Source organism: Sinohyriopsis cumingii, chromosome 3, assembly GCF_028554795.1.
Source record: "Sinohyriopsis cumingii isolate HCF-2022 chromosome 3, ASM2855479v2, whole genome shotgun sequence".
In the NCBI taxonomy this organism is placed as follows: domain Eukaryota; kingdom Metazoa; phylum Mollusca; class Bivalvia; order Unionida; family Unionidae; genus Sinohyriopsis; species Sinohyriopsis cumingii.
In genome coordinates, this window is record NC_142963.1 from 29,472,819 (window position 1) to 29,499,181 (window position 26,363).

General features: G+C 36.1%; 1 protein-coding gene across 5 annotated transcripts in view; it reads right to left on the minus strand.

Annotated features, from left to right (window-relative positions):
• Positions 1-26,363, minus strand: part of LOC149802610 (rho GTPase-activating protein 44-like) — a 128,398-nt gene that overhangs the window by 70,340 nt on the left and 31,695 nt on the right. For all 5 annotated transcript variants that reach the window (XM_089951913.1, XM_089951912.1, XM_089951911.1 and 2 more), the window contains exons 3-5: positions 22,991-23,067; positions 21,294-21,405; positions 11,779-11,855 (exon numbers count right to left, since the gene is read on the minus strand). In XM_089951913.1, coding sequence (XP_089808039.1) covers positions 11,779-11,855; positions 21,294-21,405; positions 22,991-23,067 — 266 coding nt within the window. The remainder of the gene's footprint in view (positions 1-11,778; positions 11,856-21,293; positions 21,406-22,990; positions 23,068-26,363) is intronic.

The window sequence follows — 26,363 nt, forward strand, 5'->3', positions numbered from 1 at the left end:
AATTCACATCTAAATATTATACAAAAAAGATGATCACCAGCATACAAGGTGTAGTAATTGAACAGGATACACATATCCTTCATAAGCAAGTGTCCTTTGAACAGAAGCATCTACTGAGAGCTCTCTATATGCAATGGTGTACTTTCCCACGACAACAAATATCGTAACCTGAGAAGTCAAGGCACTTCACATTATGAATATAATATTGAATTACCCTCCAATATCGCAGTGATTTGAAATAAAAAAATTAACTTTAAAAATGCAGACATGAAAAAGAAAACGTGGGGAAGATAACTGCAAAAAACAGTTACAAAAGCCCCATTCAAAGGAATACCCTGATTTGGATGTTTTTGAAGCTTATTTAAAATATGAACGTGTTTCACTGCCCACTGTATCATGGACAAGTCGAATGCACTGTACCTAGCACTGATTGGAAAACTGGCCTGGCATATAAACATCACAAAAATAAATCCAGAAATAATTTCAACTAAATTATGTTTTGTGCCATAATGTGGAAGTTGTCTTTGAAAAATGAAATAAAATGTTAATATCAGCTAAATTACAATATTAAAGAAATAGAGTAATACCATATGTACTCGCTCATAAGTCAATTTAAACTGCTAACAACAAAGATCCTGATCTGCTGTAACATAATGCAGTCCTGCAGATCTGGGTCTATTGTGTTTGTTCTACTGATTACTCCTAAAAAAATGCACAGACCCACATCTACCAGTGCATTATGAGATGGCAGATCTGGGTCTGTGAAGTTAGTGGATGGACTCATTATCTAAGTGAGTACGTATGGGAGTTACAGAAAGCTTGGTATGCAGTTTTATTTAGATATACTAATTTTTTTTCTTCAAAGATCACTCTTTTTGGGCTTGAATTCAACATTTCAGGAACATAAAGAAACTATTAGGTCTTTACAACCCCAGCCCCCCCCCCCCAGTCTAGAAACTTGGTATATATGCATTATGAAGTTTTGTAATTGAGCTTCCTTGTTAAAAAAATTTTTCTAAGAACTAAATAGACTAAGTAAACAATTTAATACAGCAAGTAAATGAGAAAGTTTACTCATTGTTTGAAGTTACTGTATATGTAAAAGAGGTCATACAGTGCAGAAATAAGTAGTATTAGCCCATGTGAAGTAAGTGTCCTTTTTTAAAAAAAATGTACATGCATCTACTTAAGAAAGTTTGTTCATTGTTTTATGATAAAGTTTGATGTCCTTGGCCCTTGTGGGGCATGCTTCAATTATTTAACAAACAATAGTACATTTGTTCAAAAGACAGTAAGTACAGTTCTTTGATGTCAAGAAAGTGGCTTATATGATTCTATCCTGAAACTTTCAAATTTAAATGTAGATCCTGCTCACAAAAAATGAAAACTCTACATCCAGGGTGCTGTGCAAAATGACAACACATTTCAACAGTTTGCAAAGGCAAACTGTGAGAAAAATAATCACATGTTATAACTGACTTCATTTAACATATAAGAAGGGAATCCACCACAGTGGTTTCTCCCCAGATGGCCAGACCATTGTGTGTCATCAGGCCCAAAGTGCCTAAGCAAGAGGCCCATATGGGCCTCATATCATTCACCAGGATTACACAGTGAAACAGTTGACCATTTCACTAAGCTAGCTCATGTAGCACTGTAAAAATACAACCAATGTAAACAATCTCCATAACTTTATATTATTTTGATTTTACCTATTTTACTAAATCATGTTAAAACACCTTCTAAAGATAAAGGCATAATTAATATGCACCATCAGATCACCTCTGCATTATATGCCATCTTGACGTATCAGTCCCTAACCCTCCACCTCTATCTGCTACTAAGAGAAACCTCTGTATGATAAATAGAACCAAACTAATGCATGACATCCGAGAAAACCTAACAACTTGCTTACCTCCTACAACAGAACAACTCGATAACTGTCTGCACTCATTGCTCGACAAACATGCCCCAGCTACCAAGTGCAGAGTATCAATTCAAAAGTGTTCTCCATGGTATAGCAGTGTTGGGAACCAGCTTCGCACTGCTAAAAGAGACCGCCGTAAAGCTGAAAGGCTCTGACTTTCCACCAGACTCACTATTCATAAGGAAATCTATGAAGCCACTAAGAAGAATGTCACAAATATAGTCCATGCAGCAAAATCAGCCCACTACACTACTAAGATCATGGAAAGTTCCAGCTGCAAAGTGCTCTTCGAGATTACTAACAAGCTGATGTCAAGGAACAAATCTACACCACTTCCAACTACCTTCTCTCCAGTCGACCTTCCGCAAATTTCTTCCGTGACAAAGTACAAACCATTAGAGGCAAGCCTGACACCACAATTTCAATTGACTCATTGTCACCATACAGATGGGATACAGAATTTGAGCAGCAACCATTAGCAGCATTTGAACCTGTCTCTATGGATTTCATACGTACAATCCTGATGAAGAGTGCACCAAAGTCATGTGATCCAATTCCAACATCACTGCTGCTTGAGTGCTTAGATCCAGTATTGCCTTCACTAACTGATGTTATTAATACTTCTCTCTCATCATGGGAATTCCCATCATTTTTCAAAACTGCCATTGTAAAGCCTCTGCTGAAGAAACCAACACTAGACCATAATGATTTAAAGAACTACCGCCCAGTTTCTAATCTCCCATTCATATCAAAAATCTTAGAAAAGGTTGTTCTATCCCAGCTTGTACCTCATCTAAATTCAAACAGTCTTTTCAGCAATGTACAATCTGCATATCACCCTTGCCAAAGTGCTGAAACTACTCTTCTAAAAGTAGTTAATGACATTCTCTCTGCTTTGGATAGTGGAAAGATCACAGTCCTCACCCTCCTTGATTTGTCCACAACATTTGACACAATAGACCATGACATATTACTTCACCATATCCAGCATGTATTTGGCATTCATGATACAGCCTTACTGTGGTTCAAGTCCTACTTGGTCAACAGGACACAAATTGTGTCTGCAAATGGAATACACTCCAGCCCAGTTGATCTATGTTGTGGTGTTCCACAGGGGTCTGTTCTTGGACCTGTTCTCTTCAATTTATACACTCAGTCACTCTCAAGTGTCATAGATCATCATCCAGTGTCTCATCAATTGTACGCTGATGACACCCAAATATACAAATCTAGTCACCCAACTGAAGTTGATGCTACCATCCAAGGTGTAGTGAGGTGCATTTCTGATGTGAAATCATGAATGACATGCAACAAGCTGCAGATGAATGATGATAAAACTGAGGCCATTCTGATTACAACAAAGACTTTCTCATTCACATCCTTTACCTCAAACAACAAATATCAGCAACACCAACATTAAATTCACACAATCATTACGAAACCTAGGTGTTTGAACATATGCAAGGCTGCATATCTTGAGCTGAGATGCATCAGCTCCATTCACAAATATCTTTCAGTTGATGCCATTAAAACACTTGTGTGTTCATCAGTACTTTCAAGACTAGACTATTGTAACTCAATTCTGTCTGGTTCAACTCAATATCTACTCCAAAAACTTCAAAACACAGCTGCTCGGATCATACTTAGAGTACCATGATCAGTGCACACCTTCCCGCTGCTCTGTACCCTACACTGGCTATCCATTCGATCCAGAATCAAACACAAAATTTGTTCTCTGTGCTACGTTTCACTGACGGACTCTAGTCCAACATACCTATCTGACCTCATCCATGTGTACACACCAGCAAGATACTTAGGCTACTCTTCTGACAATCATATACTCGTTATTCCAAGTATGAAAACAAAGTCATATGGACAGCGTTCTTTTGCATACCAGGGCCCAGCAACGTGGAATGAATTGCCCACTGAACTTAGACACAAAGACACAGTGATCACAATCAAGAGTGCTCTCAAAACTCACTTATTTCGACTGCAAGAACAAACTTAAAGACCTAATAATATTTCCTACCTTAAATATTCTCAGCAAGTTTTTTCTATGTTTTCTGATTTCATGGTGTTTGTGTTTGTAATCATATCATTATATGTTTTTTTATCTTATAGGTGTTGTCTAATGTTGTAAAGCTCTTTGAGCTTCTAAAGATTAGGTGCTATACAAAGTCCTCATTATTATTATTATTATTATTATTATCTTTTGCAATCTAAGACCTCAAAGATCTTGATAATATAAACACATTTACCAAGTTTTACAGAAACTGGATGACAGATACAATCTCTGGATTTAGAAAGGTAACAAGCTCTGCCAATTTGATGCAGTGTATCTCATTCATATACATATATCTCTCTTATTACAAAACCTATCTATGACAATCATACAATAAGTTTATTTACCAAGGTGTAGCAAAATCCAACTGGAATTCACTCTCACGAGTGGTAACAATATCAGCCAATCAGATACATGATCACGAGTGGTAACAAGTTCAGCCAATCAGATACATGATCACGAGTGGTAACAAGTTCAGCCAATCAGATACATGATTACCTCATTAATATGCATAGATCTTGCTCAGTATCACATGAATCCAACATCTTAATAATATCTAAAACTGGGTCAGAAATATACTTGCTGGATGACAAGCTAAGCCAATCAGATGCAAAATACTCAAACAAGATTTTGATAACATAGGTCTATTTGCCAAGTTTAATCAAAATCCTATCAAAAATACAGTTTCGGGAGTAGTGTAAAAAACAACTCTGCAAATCAGATACAAGATCACCGAGTCAATACTATGCAGAGGTCTTGCTCAAAGTAAAAATGATCTTCACAATGCTAGTCTATTTACCAAGTTGGATGAAAACTGGGTCAGAAATACAATCTTTCAGGAGGTAAGAAACTAAGTCAATCATATGCTTGATCTTATTATTACATGGATAAATCTTGCTCATCTTGTTGACACAAGCATACTGACAAGAGTTTGACAGTATCATAAATGGAGTCTCTAAAGTAAACACATGATCAGCAAATCAAATGCAGAATCACCTCATTAATATGCATGGATCTTGTTCATACATGTAGTCATCCAAGATCCTGGTGATTTTATATTATTTTAAATTTCTGATCAAAGTTGGATCAGAAATACAGTCTCTAGAGTGGTAACAAGTTCAGCCAATCATGCAAGATAACCCATGATAACTCAATGCATTATCAAATTCATGCAAGATTTTAATCATATAAGATTATATTCAAAGACTGATCAAAATCAGATAAAATATATGGCTTCCAGAGTGGCAACAACCTCAGCCAATCAGATGCAGGATCAATTCATTAATATGCATGGATCTTGATCATTATTGTCCAAGATCTTTATGATATAAGCATCTATTCCAAGTTTGATCAAAACAGGATCAGAAATACAGCCTCCAGCGTAGTAAAGCTCAACCAGTTTTATGCAAGATGACCTCATTAATATGCAGGGATCTCACTCATTATCTAACTCATTTGAGCTCCTGAAGAATTAAGCAATTATTCCAAGTTCGTTAGATTATAGAGTGGAAAAATGTTAGCAAATCAGATGGAAAATCACCTCATTAAGATTCATGGAGCTCAATCATTATCAAACTCATCTAATATCTTGATATAAACTCATATTTCAAGTCTGAAGTAAATTGGATAAACAATATGGCTTCCTGAGTTGTAACAAGCTCTGCCAATCAGATGCAAGATCACATCAATAGTATGTGTGGATCTTATTCATTATCTAACTCATTTGTGATCTTCATAATATAAACATATTCCAAATGTGATCAAAATCTGATCATAAATTTGTTTTCAGAGTAGTAACAAGCTCAGCCAATCAGATGCAAGATTACCAATTTAATATGCATAAATCTTGTCCATTATCTAATGTGTGTGTTTGTGTATGTGCATGTGTGTGATTTAGATTTCAATGTAGCTTTAACAATTTTAGTCATATTGCTATGATGTCTGCAGTTTGGCAGTTTATAGTGATGTCTTACATTCCAAGTTTTATCAATACTGAATCTAAAATTTTACCTTCAGATTGGTAACAAGCTCAGTCAATAAGATGCAAGATCACCTCAGTAGTATGTGTGGATCTTGTTCATTATAAAAAATTCACAAAACTTTGTCATTTCATCGACTGATCGAAAGGTTCTAACCTGATTGTCATAAAGGGTTCCACACTCTGTTAACTTGTTGGTATTTCAAATCAAACAGAAGTTTCTTCAGCAACATGGTTGCCATATTTGCTTGGGCCAGTCTATGTTTTAAAGCAACAGATATAATGTAGTTCAACATCTTTAATGATCTCAATAATTCTGCAAAATCTGGAGTTAATCTCTTGGAGCATACATATATGTACAAAAGTTCCTCCTATTTATTTGTTAAATTTATCTTAGAAATATTATAACTAGACATTGCAGATATTGAATGCAGAAAACAATTTTTACTGAAACAGACTATTCTAGAAATCAGAAAGGGACAGTGAGCAGTCTGTCTGCTTGTTTACATCAGGAGCTACCATTTGCGTTTAAACGCCTATGAGTCCACAGTAGCCCTTGGCAACAATCAGGTTATAAATCAGTAAATGAAAGGACTAAGTTTTGTGTATTTTTTTTATCCTTGCTTATTGTTTTTGAAATCAGTAGGGTGGTACAAACAAACCGTTGGGTGTGCAAATACATTAATTAACATCAACCCAAAACAGTAACAACTGTATTGCACCAACAAGGCTCATGAAGGAAGTACTCTGCATGTTTTAATAATTCTCCAAATAATCAGTGCAAAAAGTGCACAACATCACAGTTTCCCCTGGGTCATACTTCAACCATTTGTGTTCATTTTTCCATCCTTTCTTGTATTGTCTTAGTCTCTTCTCTTTTTATTTGTAATTACACTCTCTTGTCATTGGATAATTGCTGCCATTTCAGTGGCAGCTGTGTACCTTGCAAATACTTTCATGTGTTTCCAATTCCACATCACAATTCTCTGAAAATGTTTATCAACAACAGTATAAAAATACATTGTTTGGTATGATTCTGGATTGTTTGTTGAGTCAGTGACTACAACCATTTCTGACTGGTCAGTGTCAGTATTCACCTGAGACCTTGTACCTTTGGTTATCATTAGTAATGAATTTGGTACCTGCAGGCAGTACAATAGGCTAGCTCCACATATGCTAATACTGTTTTCACATTAAATTACTTGATGAGTGGATGAGTGATTTAGCACCTGTCCATTTGCACCATAAGCCTATATTGTACCTCATTAAGTGTAGGATGCTGATGGGTACTCAGTTAACACAATAACCATTAAACGGAATTCCAACTCATGACTACTTCTTAACTGTTATACCAGTGACAATCAGCAATTTTCACTCCTAAAAACGGATCATGATGGCTGGGTTTTAGAGGTATGTCAGCAAAATGGCTGTACACTGTAGTGGATAAATATTAATCTTGAGCCCTGAAAAAAGCACATAAGTGAGAAGTGAAAAGTGCTAGCATTCAGCTCAAAGTATCATTAAGGACACTTCAAAACTCTGCCATTAACCCATTTTTGTTTGCAAGGAATATCCTATGTCCCTGGATTTGACAAACTTCAAATGAATCAACTTGTACACTGTTGTACATAAATCTGCAGCCAGCATTAGGGCAAGTAACATCAATTCACACAGAAAACAAGTTTACCAGGAAAATCACAGAAAGAAACCTAACTTAGCATTCACAAGGCTGTTTTTAGTTTACAGTAGTTTAGTAATGGAAGTTTTCTTCTCAATGGCTAAAAGAATTCCATGAAAATTATGATGATACTGTATTAATAATTTTTTTTTACATATAAGCAAAATATTTGATCTAGGTTGTGAACTATTTTTAAAAATTAAACATACAATGTTGGTTGCAGAACATCTGTTGCTTGAATGAACAGTGTTAAAACTAAAAAAAATGGATTTCTTAAATCATTACATTCAAAGTGTATATGGGGACAAAAATATTGAGTCAAACGAGAAAGGTTCTTTTGACAATTTCTTATCATTCTTACCACTATCTAAAAATAATGTAACTAGGTCAAGCTATAACTAATATCAATATTTGTTGAATTCTGAGAGGAAATTACAAAAATTACTGTTGAAATACAGCTGCAAATTTTCCATCAGACAAAAGAGTGAAATACTTTGATAGCAATAAGAAAAACAAGGGTAACAGCACATTATATGCCGGTCATATGGATTCTTGCTTATAAGTCAAATCAAACTACAAACAACAAAGATCCCAGATCAGGATCTATGTTATATGTTCTACTGATTTCTCCTAATAAACTATGTAAATGAACATTCATGTGTATGTCAGCTGCTGAGAAACATTCTAATAAGTCTGGTTAAAGCCGGATCAGCAGATTTTAAAAAGAAGATATGACAGATGACGGATGCATGGTAGTCATATAGAATATCAGATCGGCACACATTTAGTTGTTGTTGTTGTAGGGTTTAACGCCATTTTTCAGCACAAGATAGGCTATACATGGCGGCCAGTATAACTGGTGGAGGAAGAACCCTGGAAAACCCAGGGAAGAACCACCAACCCACGCGGCACACATTTAGGACCAACCAGATGTTATAAGAAGTTTTCTAATGAAAATCTCATGCTGATATGACTAGTAGTTCAGTACAACAGGCAGTGACAAAATTTTTTCAAGACGGCTATTATGGGGACAATACATGATGTCAAACTGGCACTATTTTCATTTAGGTCTAACTAGACATCATTAGAAGTCTTTTAATGAAAAACCCATGTTGATATGAAGGTCAAGAAGTAATATTAAGACTCTGGTGGCCATGATAGCTGTCAAGGTAGCATCAATTTCATTTAGGACAACTAAATATCAGAAAAAGCCTTCTGGCAGAAACATGCCAATATTAATTTTATTCAGGAGGAGTAGCAATAACATCATTTCAAGATGGCTGCTTTAGTGGTTATACTGTACATCAGATTGGTACCAATTTCATTTAGGACCACTCAGACACCATGCAAATTTTTGTGGTGAAACCCCCATGTTAGTATTACAATCTATTCTGCAGGAGAAGTATTAAGAACTTCAAAATGACATTATGGCAGAGAAAGTGGGCATTCAAGTGGAACTATTTTTATTTAGGACCAACTAGGCATCATATAAAGTCTTCTAGTGAAAAATCCATTTCCACATGACTTTCCTATCAGCAGAAGAAGCAATAACAAGATTTACAAGATGGCTGCAGTGGGAGGTACTGGACATCTGATCAGCACCATTTTCGTTTAAGACCAAACAAAACATATTGATGGAGAATAAAAAAAAATATTAAAAGCAGCAACCTGACAGCAGTGGCACTCTCTTCATGTTACCTCTAGTACCATCAGGCATGGAGAGGACTGATGATGTTGAGATATCACAAGAAGTCTTGTAGTGAAAACATAATGTGTTATAAGTCCAAAAGTTTCAGAAGGGGAACAATAATAAGATATTTCATGATGGCTGATATACTGGCTACATGGGATGTTTGAGTAGCACCAGTTTTATTTACAACCAACATGACCTTGTGATGTATGTGTTTGTAAAGTTTCATAGCACTCAAGGAAGTAGTTTAGAAGAAGCCTCAGTAACAAATAAACAAACTCATGCTAAGGGACTGACAACAGATGACATACAACAGACAACAGGCAATCCCACAGGTTCTTCCTTTCTATGACCAGTAGAGATAAAATGAAAGCATACTACAGATCCCGTGCTTTTGTTTCTTCTATGCTGAACAATGCATTTTGTTCTGGATGGTCATGATTAAAGAAAAACATTTTAAGAGTAGTTTAATAATAAACTACGTATCTAAGTTCATATTCTTCATCAACACTACTACTACTACTACTAATAATAATAATAATAATTATTACAATGATGATAATAATGAGAGTGGTGATACTACTACTTCTACTTGTGAAAGAAAAAGCAATTTTTGAAGGAAAAAAAAAACCTGTCACAGAACACATTAATAGACTGGCTTCATGTGACAAGCCATCAGAAAATCCTGTCAAAAATTCAGCATATAAGAACCACTGACCACTGGGAAGCCACTGGCAAACTTTTTCAAGTAACTACATTAACCAAGCCAAGACTTGAACTTACATGGACAGAGGTGAAATGTCAGTGATCTATAAAGGTGAATTTATTAAACCATTCAGACATCCTGGGCCCTTAAATTGTCATGGGTGATAACTATATCTAAAATGGAGTTGACAAGACAACACAAAAGAAAGACACATCTAGATTTTGCCACAATATACACACACTACTGCATCAGATCATGCTGAAAAGTTCTTGCGCTAGGCTAATTACAAGGATTTGTCATCATGGATATTCTGCAGTTGATCAAAAAAGGGCAATAACTCTATCAAATATAGATCTGAAATGATCAAACCATTAAAATGCACACTGACATTTAATAGGCAATTCACCCACAGAAAACAATGGTTACTATTGGGCTCCAGTCTCTCAAACTGCAGCCCAAAACTTTAGATATGTAACAAGCTAGAAAGAAAAGGTTACTTTCAGTTTTATTATTTTCAAACTCTTACTGGGGAGGCATGGTAAGTAAGTTGATTCAGCATAATCCAAAGGTTGCAGGTTCAATACCCACACAGACCAGCCCAGGTCAGCTGCCTTGGTGTGACATTAGGAAAGGCACTTAACTTGCATTTCCTTAGTATGATATAGCCAATATGATTCAAAAGGCCAACAGCATTTACTGATTTGAAAGATAATAACAAAAAGGACTGACGTTTTTCTCTCATATTTTCATTATTATGAATGGGAAACTGTTGTTAAATCAAATAGTACCTATTACATGTTGACAGATAAAGACTGACCACTGATACCAGAAGTGTAAAATATTGGACGAGCATCTGTCATGTTAATCTGTGCCACACAAATTTTAACAAAATATCATTTCAGTCTGTCCAGTCATTTTGCACCATTACGACATTACGACTTAGTTGAAACTGATCAAAGAAATTTACAAGAGCATATATTCATGCAAGAAAATGTAAATAGTCACAGGTCGAGCAGATATTTTTCCCACTGTAAAGAATTCCAGGATCTAAATTCTAAGATACACAATTGTGGGATACTTGCGTATGCTATAAAAAAAACTGAACAACTCTGCAAATAATTATACATAACTTGCAAATCAATGACTATTGACAGATAACTAGATTTATTGCTGACTGATACAATGACTATTGACTTATAACTAGATAGGTCTGATTTATCATGACAAAAAAATACCAAAATGTACAATAACTTTTTTCTGAAAAGTTGTTTTCTGCATGCAAAGATGGATCCAATGACATAGCATAGACTGTTAAACTATATGACATGCTCCCTATATGTATTAAAAAAACTTGTACATTTATTATTCCATGCTTGTTTTCCCTCCACATTCATCCTCTTCATTTTTCACTAGATGGGGTACCCCCCTCCAAATCATCCCTCCCCCCATTCAGATATTACAGAGATGCTGTAATTCTGACACATAATACTGACAAAACTGGGATTAATCCTAAAAATTTATCTGCCAGATATGGTTTTCTATGAACAAAAAGACAAATGACTTGAATAAAAATCTACCCTAGTCCAAAGGCTGTGGCAAAACAGTTGGATCAATATCCTGCCTAAAAGTGGTCTGTCATTTCTATTAGCCATAGTTCTTTTAACAATTCTAGATACTGACAAAGAGAATACTCAATGCAAATCTCTTTCATCAACTGATTATACTGGAGAAGCATACCTGCTTTTGGCAGAATCCATGTCAAGGGTGACTTTGTTCAGGTGTTTCTTCAGTTTAGCTATTGCAGGTATATCAGTCTGTGAATAGCAATACAACTAATTATTAAATTCATGTTACAGCAATCAATTTAGTTCATTGTAAAATACAGGTTTATTTTTGCTCTGTAAATTATATCACAAGCCAAATTAACATTGATAATTTGAAATTAAATACAGTCTTTCCTGCCACCCTCTTTAAAAATAGATGGGACAAACTAGGGATAATCTTTTTTAAAACGTAGTGTAATAGTAGGAGAAAATAGAGAAATTTTATAGGTAAAATAACATAAAATTTATGTACATTATACAAAAATAAAACCTTTGCTTGCCTCAACTTTGTAAACTTGAACAAAGGCATCTACTTATTAATATGCTATCTTCTTAAATAATCACCTCCATATTATTGAAAACTTATATGAATTCGCTTTGCTGGTCATGCAGTAATTGATTTTCAACACAAAACTGAAAAACATGCATGGCCATCTGAAATGGAAATGTTAGAAGTCTGACATAAGGAAATAAAAAGAATGAAAAACCATGGCTGATGTCAGATTCGGCCAATGTGGGTATGTGAGAAAGCTTGCCAGTAACTTCTCGAGGGTCAGTGGTTCTTTCCGGGGATTTCCCAAGTTCTTCCTCCACCATTAATACTGGCCGCCATGTATAGCCTATCTTGTGCTGAATAATGGCATTAAACCCTACAACAGCAACAACCATGGCTGATGGAGATCTCTGTTTTACTCTATTACATCTGCCAACCCTGATGAGACCATCTAAGTAAGGCAGTTCATTTTTTTCCCCATAAGTTTGTCACAGATGTCAGTAAGGGTGGTATTTGAAACATGCGGCGACAGTAAACATTATGTTCAACTAAAAAGTTTGTAAAGTACATGTAGCCCTTATTTACCACTAGTACAGTTGCACAAACTTCAAGTCCAAAACCCTATGCAATTCAATCAATGGCTTGTTGGTATTTCTTGAATTGACATAATTCTTGAAATATTTTTCCATTTCACATGATGAGGGCAATCATATCTCCTGCCACGAGACATATTCAATTTAACACATGATGTCCAATAAATGTAATTGTGTCCCTTCCTACTTTTATCCACAAGAATCTCAATATTCCTTTTCATTCTTCTGTTCTGATTATTAACACTTTTAATGAGGCATATTTTCCGTTTTACCTTCAAAATGCATCACATACTGGACACCATTTTTAAAAATACACTATAATCAACAGTTTTGGTCAAGTAGATGCTCTGCATGAAAAAATATCTGTTGTTTTAAGCATATGGGTACTGCTGTAAAGTTAGTCTGATTGCCTGACTAATTCCAGCAATTTTAATATGAAACCTAGATCCAAATCAAACATGGATGAACCAATTATCCAGATTTTTCGGCAACAGTCATTTTTCAGTAGTTTTTGGTTTTATATGGCAAGTCTGTATTTTAAGGGTCATTTTCATAAGACTTATGGCAAAATCATAAGGGTAGGCAGGTCAGAACTCTAAGATCAAATATTAAAATAAGAGTCCCTTGAAGTGACTGACAGTCTACTGTGCAAAAAGAATTTCCAGGAATTCAAGATAAGACCATTTCTTTTTTTACAGCTGAGTGTTGAAACCATCTCTGATATTCTTCACTGATAACAAGAATTTCAAATTAGTTGATGTTGTGGAGATAGTGGATGTCAGATTGGCACCATTATAAAATTTGGATAAAGTAGACATCATTAGAAGTCTTTAGGTTAAAAAATCAGTCGTAGTAATTAAACATTAATTACAGAATTATATGGCAGCCATATTGGAGGTATGACTGATAAAATTTTCATTTAGGATCAACTAAGTATCATAATAAATACCTCGGTGAAAACCCCCATGTCAATACAACTTTCTCATCAGCAGGAGTTACAATAAGAAGATTTTCAAGATGGCTGGCATTATGGCCATACTGAACTTAGGATCAGCATCAGCTGTGTTTATGAACAACTAGATATCATAAGAAGACCTTCAGTGAAAACTCCATCCCGATATGACCAGCCATGCAGCTGGAGTTAACAAGTTTTTCAATATGACCACTGTGGCAGTTATACTGGACCCATACTGGCAAAAAATTTCATTTGGGCTTGCCTATACATAATCTAAAGTCTTTTAGTGAAAACTCCATGCTGGTAAGACCATCCATTCAGGAGTAATAACAATATTTTCCAAATGGCTGCTGTGGCTGCAATTTTGGTCATCAGACCAGTACAGTTACATTTAAGACCAATTAGACATAATGAGAAAGTCTTTTAGTGAAAACCCAATGTTGATATGACAATCTATTTAGGAGAAGTAGCGATATATATTTTTTTTGGGGGGGGTTGTTAAAACTCATTTAAATCATGCAGTACTTACCCATTGCTATTATGCAGCTTATTACTTTTTTGTTTAACAAATTCTCATCCATTCAATGTGAAAACCAACACACACACAGAGTGGAGAATTGTCAAAGACATAGGTGTACTTGTGCATCTGCTACGCCTGCGCAGAAACAGTCTTTTTTTTCTCTATAGTCAACAGTATGCTAGAACATCCAAGCAGGGCATTCAGTAAGAGTGATGGATAAGTATTGCATAATTAAAATAATTTTCACCCACCTCTCAAAAGACTGCATTTTAATAGCAGAAATATGTTACCCATCGCTATTATGTAGTTGAATTTGTCAGGTAGGTTGATGCTTTAAAACTGAGCAAAATGAGAGAAAAATGGAAAGTACGAACCATTACAGGAAGAGATTCAGTTTACAAATTGTTGGGATCTCTGGGCCACATGTTGTGTTGCAACTATAAGCCCCAGCAAAAAAATTACTACTCTTGTTGTGCTAATGAGTGGAGGTAAAAGGAGAAGAAAGTAGCACAGGATCATCAAATGCTACCTTTGTGATGTCCAACTGGGATAGGTCAGTGAGGCTGTAATAGTTCAAACTGCATTGGGTTCATTAAGATAGAAACACAGTGGCCTAACTCAGCATAATAGCCTATCTTGATCATCTCCACCACAGATTTAACTGGGAATCTTTATAGGTGATGGAGCTACTGAACATAAGCAATATTTGGCTAAAAATCCCTCTTGACAAAGGAGATAAAAGGATTCATAATTCCCACTAAAATAAAGACAGCCTCTGTTTACAGAAAAAGCATGAATATTGTTGCTTTTTCTCGAAGATGCTAGCATGAGTAAAAAAAACAGTACATCTGAGCAAAAGACAGGTCTCAATAGCTCAAAATACTTAATATGATAGGCAAGATGCTGAACCATGACTGCTGGGTCTACAGTGGGATGATGAGAATGACCTGAAGAGTGAAATTTCTGACTCTTGCAAAGCTTAAAGTAGCAGACAGGTTGCTGGAAGTCATATGCAAGTAGTCTATCCAACTGATGGCTGCAGTTGTCTACTGCCCACACTCCCTGAGTGTGTGTTTCGGATTTTTAATGTAGCTTTAAAAAATTTCAGTCATATCTGCAGTGTGACATTTTATAGTGATGTCTAGCACTGGGAAATCATGCTGCATACAGGACCAGTCTTAACACAAACCTCTTAATGCTGAGCACCAAGCCAGGTAGCTGCTAGGACCTTTTTATAAGTCTGACTCAGCTGGAAATAGGTGACAGGAGATGCATAGATGGGAAGCCTGTTGTTAAGCCCTGTCACAAACAGGTCTGATTGATTCCACTAATATGTTCTTCTTTCCTGGAATGTGGCAGACTAGGAGAGTGATAGTCTTCAAGGTGGCACAGCAGAAGAGGTTCCAGTCCACCATGCAAAGAGAAGGAGCTTGTCAGCCTCCCTGATATCATAGAGATGCTACAACAGATGTGTTGTCTGAGGAGATCATGACACATGGAACCCTTACTCTCTCAATGCACCAGTACTACAGTAAAGATAATGCTTTAATTTCTAGGTTGCTGATATAGAGGGATGATTCATCCGGTGTCCAAAGACCCTGGAGAATTATGCCCTCTGGCCCTATGAGCATCCCAACTGAAATTGGACATGTCAGCAAATAGGAATAGGGCTTGGGTGTATGCATGGGGACCAGTCCAGAAACTGTCCCTGATTCATCCACTAGTGCAAATGATGAAGAAACATTGGTACTTGGGGGTGATGGGGTTGGTAGAGAATCTCTGTGCTTTCCACCTTGCCAGAAGGAGGAATTGTAGAGGTCACATACATAGTCATCCTAGGGGAAACAAGTCAGTAGTGGCTTTCTTGGTTCCCAGTAGGCAAACAGAGAAAGGTGTCTCTTCGTAGTGCCTTTAAAGTGCCAGAATTCAATATATTGGCTCCAGTTGAATTTAGACCAAGTTTTGGTTCATTAGGAAGTTCATCCCCAAGTCCTAAGTTAGAACAAGTTCTGTCTACTTGAGGTTGAGCAGAAGATCCATTTGATTTACCACAGACCAATAACAGAAAAGATCCTGATGAATGGACTGAGTACGGTGGAGCAAGTAATCATCAAAATACTGCTGAATCAGTGTTCCCAGTAATTAGAGGTATGCCACTATTACTTCCAGGTGAAGACTCAGGGTGTGAAAGAGATTCAGAATGACAGAACCCAGAAATGAAAAGCATCCTGGTCTAAGCAAAATTGGAGGTATTTATGGTACAGTGGGACTATTGGGATGTGTAAATAGGCATTCTGAAGATCCATGGAGACCACCAATCTGATGATAGGATGTGGAAGACTGATTATTTGGAACATTCTCAACTACCCCCATCTGCAAAGGGTGTGCGCCTTCTCCATCAATTTCACCAGACTGGACTTGATAGAGGGGATTGTTCCCAAACTGGAGTCACTAACCCTCACTCATGATACAAAATACCCAACCATCATCTGTGAAGCTCAACTATAGCACAGAAAAGAGACCTAGACAAGCATCTATAAGGATGTTTGGGAGATTGATGCACGGCAGGAGAGGGTTTGGGTACCTTTGGTTCCCCCCACCTTTCTTTGGGGAGGGTTAAAGAGCTTCATTTTAGTGGTCTGCAGCATCTAATTCCTAAGTGCCATGAACCTGACTGGCATGGAGGTCTAGTCTGAGGTTGAGTGCTTGATTGGGGCTGCATCTGTTTAAAATCTTGGCAGACTGTCCCTGAGGGGCTGCATCTGTTTGAAACACTTGGCAGACTGTCCTTGAGGGTAAGTTGCATTTCCACATTTCCTCGTCAATTGTGATGGCCAGGAATTGTTGTGAAGGACTGATGTTGATGATCCAGCAAGTCTTGAGAAGCAATGTAAAAATGAATCCCCTGGAAGAGGGTCTTGGCTTCAAATGCATCAGTCCTTAGGAGGTCTTTACTATGGTTTAGCAAGATCAAGGAAGAGTCCAAAGCAATGTCACTGTGGAGATGCAGAAATTCCAGCAATGATGCCATTGCAAGAGAAGACACATATCTGAATGTCTTAGACACACACTTCCAGCACTCCTTTTAAGGTAGTTACATTCAAAGATGTAGTTGCGAAGATGCCAGAATATGAAGCTATGGTGATGAGTAACCTGGCTTTCTGTTCCATGGCTTCAATCATTTTTATGGGAAGGCATGCCCAAGCTCCCACTGAAATACCCAATTTTCTCTTTCTTTGGATGAACCAGAGTCCAACAGAGGAGGGTTAGCAGACCACTTCAGGTGAAGTACATGATAACTGGCAGTAGACACCTTGGGTCTCAACATCGAGGAAAAATTTCCTCAATCATGGAGGAATGAGGAAGAAATGGAATGGATCTTCTTGTACTGTGTGCCAGTTGGTCTGGGCACAAATTGATCACAGTGTCACCCACTGTGATCAATTTGTGCCCAGACCAACAGTGTCACCCACTGTGATCAATTTGTGCCCAGACCAACTGGCACACAGTACAAGAAGATCCATTCCATTTTGGAATACATCTCTGGTGCAACTTTGACCAGACCATATTTCTTCCTCATTCCTCCATGATTGAGGAAATTTTTCAGATGTTTGCTGCAGGCCAAAAATGTCACTCTGCAACATTGAAGCCTGTGCATTTCCTTCCTCGATGTTGAGACCCAAGGTGTCTACTGCCAGTTATCATGTACTTCACCTGAAGTGGTCTGCTAACCCTCCTCTGTTGGACTCTGGTTCATCCAAAGAAAGAGAAAATTTTGGAACACATCTCTGGTGCAACTTTGACCGTAGGTAAGAAGTGGTAGACTTTATTTATCACCATGTCAAAGGACCAGACCTCAACTTCATTATCCAACTTAGAGGATGGCATGAGTCTGGTAGGTGTCAGTGGCACTCCCTCTACTTCAAATGCCTGTTGGAGTCAACAAGGATAAAGAGGACATCATCATCAACTAGCATACTCTGAATCAGGGATTGTTGGGCATCAGAGAGGGCCACATCCCATAATTCAGAGTGGTCAGGAGTGGGGAGACATGATCATCTGTCTGCTGTGGGTGATGTGAAACCTCTAGCCTTTCAATTGGATGTGATGTGGTAAGGAGGTTATGGCAACACACCAGCTCACCACCTCAGCTTGTGGATAAAGCCTAGTAGCCCACATGAGGCTCATAACCTATCTCCATACTGTGAGGCCACTGAGTGATAATCAGAGAATACTTCATCCTCAGCTCATTCATTCTTCAGAATGGGTGCAGTGCTAATCATTCCCATCTGATGTGTGCAGCATGCTACCTTTAAAATACTGGGAGTAGTGAACATTCAGTCCTTCCTTCAGAAGGGACCTCAAATGCCACAGAGGAATATGGTCCCATAAACTTCTGGGACCCTGAAGTGCTGAGCTTAAGAACTAATCTTCTTACAGTGCATCTTGTGGCTATGTAAGGCAAAAAGTGCAATCATTCCTGCATGGATACTTTGAACATGTGAGGCAGTCTGGGTGAGTGTCCCAAGGGCCCTTCTTGAGGCCATACTTTCAAACTGTCTCAGAATTGTTCTCTGAAATAGATGTTATATCTGGAAGAGAAAAATAATAACAATGTTATTTGTTCCAGGCAAAACTCACCTGTTTGTATGTACTGTGTGTTATATACACCTCAGTGTCTTTGCACAAGGTAAATGTGTGTGTGTGTGATCTGGATTTTTAACGTAGCTTTAACAAAATTTCAGTCATATCGCTACGATGTCTGCAGTGTGACAGTTTATAGTGATATCTAGCACTGGGGCATCATGCCGCAGACATGTAGCATGATGTCCCACCCAGTCACATTATCCTGACACCAGGCTGACCAGTCCTAACACTAACCTCTTAATGCTGAGCGCCAAGCGAGGCAGCTGTTAGTACCATTTTTGTAAGTCTTGGTGTGACTCGGCTGGGGATCGAACCCAAGACCTCCTGCATCCGAGGCAGACACTCTAATCACTAGGCCACTGGAGCAGTTACAAGGTAAATGATTGTTCTCTGAATTAAAATTAATTGATAGAGAACAATAATAAATAATAATAACAATGTTTTATATTTTTTAAATGTGGAACTCACGTGTATGAATGTACCACATGCTATATACACACCAGTGTAATTGCACTTCAGTTGTTTGTACTGTGTACCAAATACACCCTCATGTATACACAATGGTTAATAAAGAATTAATCAGAACAACTACTGATCTTCTAACTCTCCTTCCTTTTAATAAGGAAGATGTTTATTTAACATTTTGGAACTCAAGGGGCAATGCAGATGCATACAATAACAATGTGATGCATAATGCATGGATTAAAGTAAAATGGTGTAATAGGCCAATAACAATGATTACTTATTAATGAAATTATGAATTTCCATTAAATGTTTTGGTTGGGCTTAAGTTGTCTTATAACTTAAGACATAAGACCTACCCATGAACCAACTGTATTTGAAAAATAAGTGTACCCTAACCCTAAAAGGTGGAATACAATGTTTTAACCCCAAAAGACCATTCCAAAAACTAATTACTGAAAAATGCCTGGGCTTAGCAACATAAGAACAGAAGATGAGATGGATGATTGTAACACTTGATGAAATACTGATGAAGGGAGAACCAAACATGCTTTAAACTCACAAAGGCAATTTTTCTCTGGTCATGATTAAACAACAGAAACTATTAACTTGGTGTTCTTAAAAAAAGATGACTGTTTCTGTGCATATGCTGCATATGGATGAGTGCAGATATGTCTTGGACAATTCTCCACTCAGTGGAAGGATGTATTCATACTGAACAGATGAGATTTTTCAACATGAAAAAGTAATAAGATATGTAATAGTGATGCATAATGTACTGCTGCTATTAAAAACTCAATTTTCAAGATGGCCAATGTGGTAGCCATATTGGATCTGTGAGCTGCTCGATTTTCATCTACAACCAACTTAACTTTTTAATATACATGAGCAATTTAAAAAGAGCTTTCAATACTCTGGTACAGTTCTGTGGAACAAGCTTCCACTACATGCAAAATCTGCTGAAAATATTAGAGTATTTAAGAAGAGATATCATGAGCATGTATGTATTTCTAATAGATAATGGAATTTAGTATTTTAATACTAGACATGTTAAAATAAACAGTAATTATTGCTATCTTCATATAATGTGCATTGTTATAGTCTCCTTAAGACAGCCTCAAGGGAGAATAGTCCTTGACTAATGAGTCACCTGCTATAAATAAAGCATTATTATTATTATTGTTATTATTATTACTAGGCCATGGTATGAATGTGAATGTAAAGTTTCGTGCCAATCCTCCTAATTGTTTAGAAGGAGTGGCAATAACACACTTGTACTAATGGATGGATGATGGACAACAGGTCATCCCACAAGCTCTTTTGTGCTATGACCAGTAAAGCTAATGTCTAAAAGTAACAGCATAAACAAGAATTTTTAGATCTGGAACGAAGAATTCTTATATATTTGCCAGTAGTAGAGCATCAACAGATGTAGAAATAATCAAATATGGCAACTGTACACATGATGTTGATGGACTTGCACTCTGTGATATTTTTCACTTAATGATTACATGTTTATTTATTCATGAACATTTAAGCAACTGAAAAATAAAACTTTGTATTAAAAGTTAAGTTTCTTAACAATAAAATGTATTTTCTTTCTAAACTCAAAGTAAAACAGAATAACTAAGAAATCTATGAGATTTTGTTTTAGCATTTCCAAAGTTGTACCAGTCAAGACCACCTTTGTCTGACGTAAAACATTTCAAATCAAGTACCAATGAAAGCTATTTTTAGGCTGATTTGAGCAAAACCTTCAACACAAGCTTGCTCCTCTCCCTCCAGTTAGAAATGATACTTGGAGGGTGTAAGTTTATTAACAAAATATCTTGACTTTCAGCACACCAAAAAGGCACAATGTAATTATTTTAAGTTACTTTTCAGCCAAGTAAGTGGTTTTTCCAGTTGTCATCTTCAGATTTTTCTATCTTTAGTAAAAATGACTATATCTGACATCAGGACAAAGATGAATGCTTACATCTAAAGTTTGTTCAAGTGGTTCAATCACATTTTTCTCGACTTCTATCTCATATTCAAGCTGTTTCAGGGCCAGACTGTATTGGCAGTCACCACACAACCGAAACATCTGCCTAGAAAGTAAAGATAACAATTCTTATATAAACTGTAATATTTCAGTCGAATGAGCATGCATATATATTTCATTCTAAACATTTTTAAAGTACCCTGATGTCTCTTCCACTCTATCTTGAAATAAAATGCCTGGAACCTTTATATATGGCTAAGTTCACATACTTTAAGTGCTACAGGTTAAAATTTTGGGATTGAGTTTTAGATTAGCACAGAGATATTTAATGAAATATTGTGAATGCCTTTAAATTTGTTGGTATCAGATTTCATAATCTGGTTAAATGTACATATCTGTTTGTACTTAAATGTGTGAACTTGTCAATTAAGAAAGATCAATGAGCAATGATATATGTACCCCTGGAAATGATTATACCATCATTCCCCGTTTTTGAGTAAACAAGAATAATCACTTAGCATAAATGCAGAGATCTGAGTCAAAGATGATGCCAAAATTCTTCTGCATGTATGTAAAAGCAAACAAGCTTAATTCTAAGGCTGTAATTAGGTTTATGAGTGTTTTAAAGATCACTATAAAAACATAAAACTAATGACAAATGGTGATTAGGTGCAAAAACAAAGCCAATGACAACAAAACAGGCTGAGTTTCATTTCTCTGAACTATCACAATATCACTGACATTGGTCAAAGAGGGGGAAAGTTTAAGTAATATCTCTTTTTCGGCCTGCCTGACTCTAAGGAGATCTCTGTTTGCAGACGGGATTCTGATGCCATGTGAACTCATTACATGTCTTGATGTCCAAAAATCATACTTTTATGCCAGCCACATGTACAGAACCTCCAAATTTATTGTCAACAAATCATGTTTTCATCAGTGGGATATGCTTAGCTAACTACACTGAAGCAATCAACACAATGTGGTTTATTTCCACAAATGATGCAGTACCAGTTTGAAAGGATATGATTAAAACAGGCTTCAAGAAAGTGGAATTGATCTGCTGATATTTTATTCAGCAATTAGTTACATGCATAAAATATAATTAGTAACAACAATATTGATTTATGAGGTGAAAAACATGTTATATCAATATAGTGATAAAAGGAAAAGAGCTCAGTTGGATTAATGATCACAACTATTTTACAACAACAGAAATAAGCATATCTAAAAAAATAAAGCCTTCATATTGTCTTGTAACAAACGATATGCACACATGCAGCAATGAATATAAACAAAGGAAACTTGTGACTTTTCTAACCATCCCCTCTAAATCAAATTGAGTTATCTCTTATTTTCAGCTGTTTAAAATAACATATCAAGCCAGTGACACTCTTGTTCAAGTATATTATTTTATAGTAACTTGATGGCAATTAGGGAATAATGTTAATCACCTGCAGCATGGAATGCTGTAACTTAGCAGAATTTGTTTCTCTGTTGATTAGCATTGTAAAGAGGCACTGTATGTACTTGCTTATCAGTTAAGTAAAACTAAAAAACATAGATCCTGATCTGACATTACATAATGTGCTGGCAGATCTGGATCTGTGCAATCTCGCAGTTGGACTCAACTTACAAGTGAGTTATATGGTAGTGCTGTTTTCTGATAAAATAAATACTGGTTCTAGACTTACCCCATGACTTCATCTGGATCAAGAATGTTGGCAGATTCAATCAAGCTATGGCTTAAAACAGCCTCAGAGAGTTTTTTCTGCAAAAGAAAAATCATTTCAATCAACACATATTTTGGTTTGCTTACAGCAAATGAAAAGCAGAGCATGGAATTTTGAAAATAAGTAGTTCCTTCAGGGTTTCCCACCTTTTGTCCAGTTTAACTTCATCTCCTTTTATAAACTTAACTGCCATCCAAACCAACATCAACTTTTCAAGTAGATCCAGCAACTTTCAGTGTTTTGAGACACTCCTGATCCAAGTACCACAATAACCCTTCCTCTCATCTTAAACTTCTTTATTACACCTCTTCCTCATTTCAGCACACCTGGATAACTCACAACACCACTTATAATGTGTGGGGGCAGGTGCTAATCCCCTTTTTGTCTCACAGAAAACATCAAACAATACCAGTTAGCTTTCTATTTTCTGAACATGAAATAACTGCAATCAACATTATAAAATGAAAATCGCTTGTCTAATTTGTTGATGGATGCAGTTAGTGCCTGGAAATTCTGGAATCAACATCATCAAATTAGCAACCTGTATGAATGAAAATCTAGGTTATGCTTAACTGTAGTAACACTGTAGGAAATAAATACAGATTAAATAAGTCTTGACAAATGAAACTGTTATTAAGTCTTATCAAAGAAAAATTTATGTTTCAGTCTTTCTTTTAATACAGTCTCTGATATGCCATCCTGAAATGTGTCAATCAACTGTCAAAACCATGAGAATTATTTAAATGCCAACTATGTTTTGATCAGCAACTTGTAGAAGTGTTTGTTGCATTTTGTACAATCAATTAAAAGCAGATCTGTTTCATATTACATGTACCACATTAATTACATCTTTGTATCAAATCAAGTAAAGGGGAAGAATAAAAAAGTTAAAAGGCATGCAAATCCCACCTGCATATGAGCTAGTTGTCTGTCATTTAGGCTGACCAATCAAACAATTTTAAATACTATTATGTAAATAACATCTTTAAAGTATAATACATTAATAGTGGCTTTCAGAATCATTTGCAAATGTGATCAAAAATAGCAAGGTAAGCAAAAAGCATGCTCAGTGTGTGAAAGCCTCATTTCAATGGAATTGTTCGTCATAGAGATGCAAAATCCAAATACTGCAATGAACTAATAATTTTAAAACTCAGAAGTTTGCTCAAGGATTATCATTCATTTTGTTATTAAATTATCATTCATTTTGTGATGACATTATCATTCATTTTGTGATGGGATTATCATTCATTTTGTGACGACATTATCATTCATTTTTTCATGGCATTATCATTCATTTTGTGATGGCATTATCATTCATTTTGTGATGACATTATCATTCATTTTGTGATGACATTATCATTCATTTTGTGATGGCACTATCATTCATTTTGTGATGGCATTATCATTCATTTTGTGATGGCACTATCATTCATTTTGTGATGGCATTATCATTCATTTTGTGATGACATTATCATTCATTTTGTGATGACATTATCATTCATTTTGTGATGGCACTATCGTTCATTTTGTGACGGCATTATCATTTGTTTTGTGATGGCATTATCATTTGTTTTGTGATGACATTATCATTCATTTTGTGATGACATTTTCATTCATTCTGTGATGACATTATCATTCATTTGTGATGGCATTATCATTCATTTTGTGACGGCATTATCATTTGTTTTGTGATGGCATTATCATTTGTTTTGTGATGACATTATCATTCATTTTGTGATGACATTTTCATTCATTCTGTGATGACATTATCATTCATTTGTGATGACATTATCATTCATTTGTGATGACATTATCATTCATTCTGTGATGACATTTTCATTCATTCTGTGATGACATTATCATTCATTCTGTGATGACATTTTCATTCATTTGTGATGGCATTATCATTCATTCTGTGATGACATTATCATTCATTCTGTGATGACATTATCATTCATTTGTGATGACATTATCATTCATTTTGTGATGGCATTATCATTCATTTTGTGATGGCATTATCATTCATTTTGTTGATGGCATTATCATTCATTTTGTGATGGCATTATCATTTGTTTTGTGATGACATTATCATTCATTTTGTGATGACATTTTCATTCATTTTGTGATGACATTATCATTCATTTTGTGATGACATTATCATTCATTCTGTGATGACATTATCATTTATTTTGTGATGACATTATCATTCATTTGAGATAATATTACAGCATCAATATTATTGCCAAAAGAATGACAAAAAAAATGAAGATCTGATGTAAAGCTGTACCAATGTGAATTTTTGCCAATTATGCCGATACCACATATAGCCGATTATTAAAATTGCCGATACCGATTATGAGACTGATTATTTCATTATTTGTTTTATAACAATGACTGGTTCAGAAACATAACCCTATCAGTGTAATGCAAGCAGGTATTTTGCTGTGTGAGTTATAACAAGGTTGTTTATGCGGCAAGTGAATTTGAACTTCTATACAAAAACAAACAGAAACCCGATAAGAAGTACATTGCTATTTATAGAAAACAATGATCACACAAACATAAAACTTGAAAAACTTTGAAACTAACACTGATAAAACTTATGGTTTGCCAATTCAAGATATAAATGAATGAAAATGTATTAAGCTAGTCTTTTAACTTACGTTCAATGATGCTGGTTACAAGTACTAGATTTCAATAAATGACTAAAGAATATTAATAACGATAGCCCAATAATAATTAAAATTAATAATACACATACTTTAAGACTCAAGTTAGATGTCACTGTTCGCTGGCTGCAGCTAATACTGAAAGCCTAGTGGAGGTACTTTGTATTTAAGCAACAGTAACATTTCTCCCTTCTTGCCAAGTAAAAATCTACAGTGATCAGAAAATATTTGGCCTTGCCACTAAACAGCTGCTTGCTCGGAACGCTTGAAGCTGGTGTAGACAAATAGCATCTAGCTAATTTGGCAAAGTAGGGGAACTGAAATCTGTGAGTGTTCCATCTGCTGTATATGTCTTCTTCTTGTGGCAACAGAGGGCTGGCCTGATACAATTCAAGCATCACATCACCAGCGTCATCCACGTGGGTTGTTTCATTGATGGTATGGATAGATTTATCACAGGCCACAGAAAACAAATCCCAGACATGCGACGTTGATGCCCCAGTGGCATTTGTATCAGTTGCAGCTTTTCTTTTTTTGGTCGGGAGGTTCCTCCTGCTTGTCAACTGATGCAACTATGATGCATTCTGCTCTAAACCATTCTTTGGATCTGGTCACAAGTAATTCTTCACTGAATAGGTGAATTGTGGATCCAAGATGGTGGC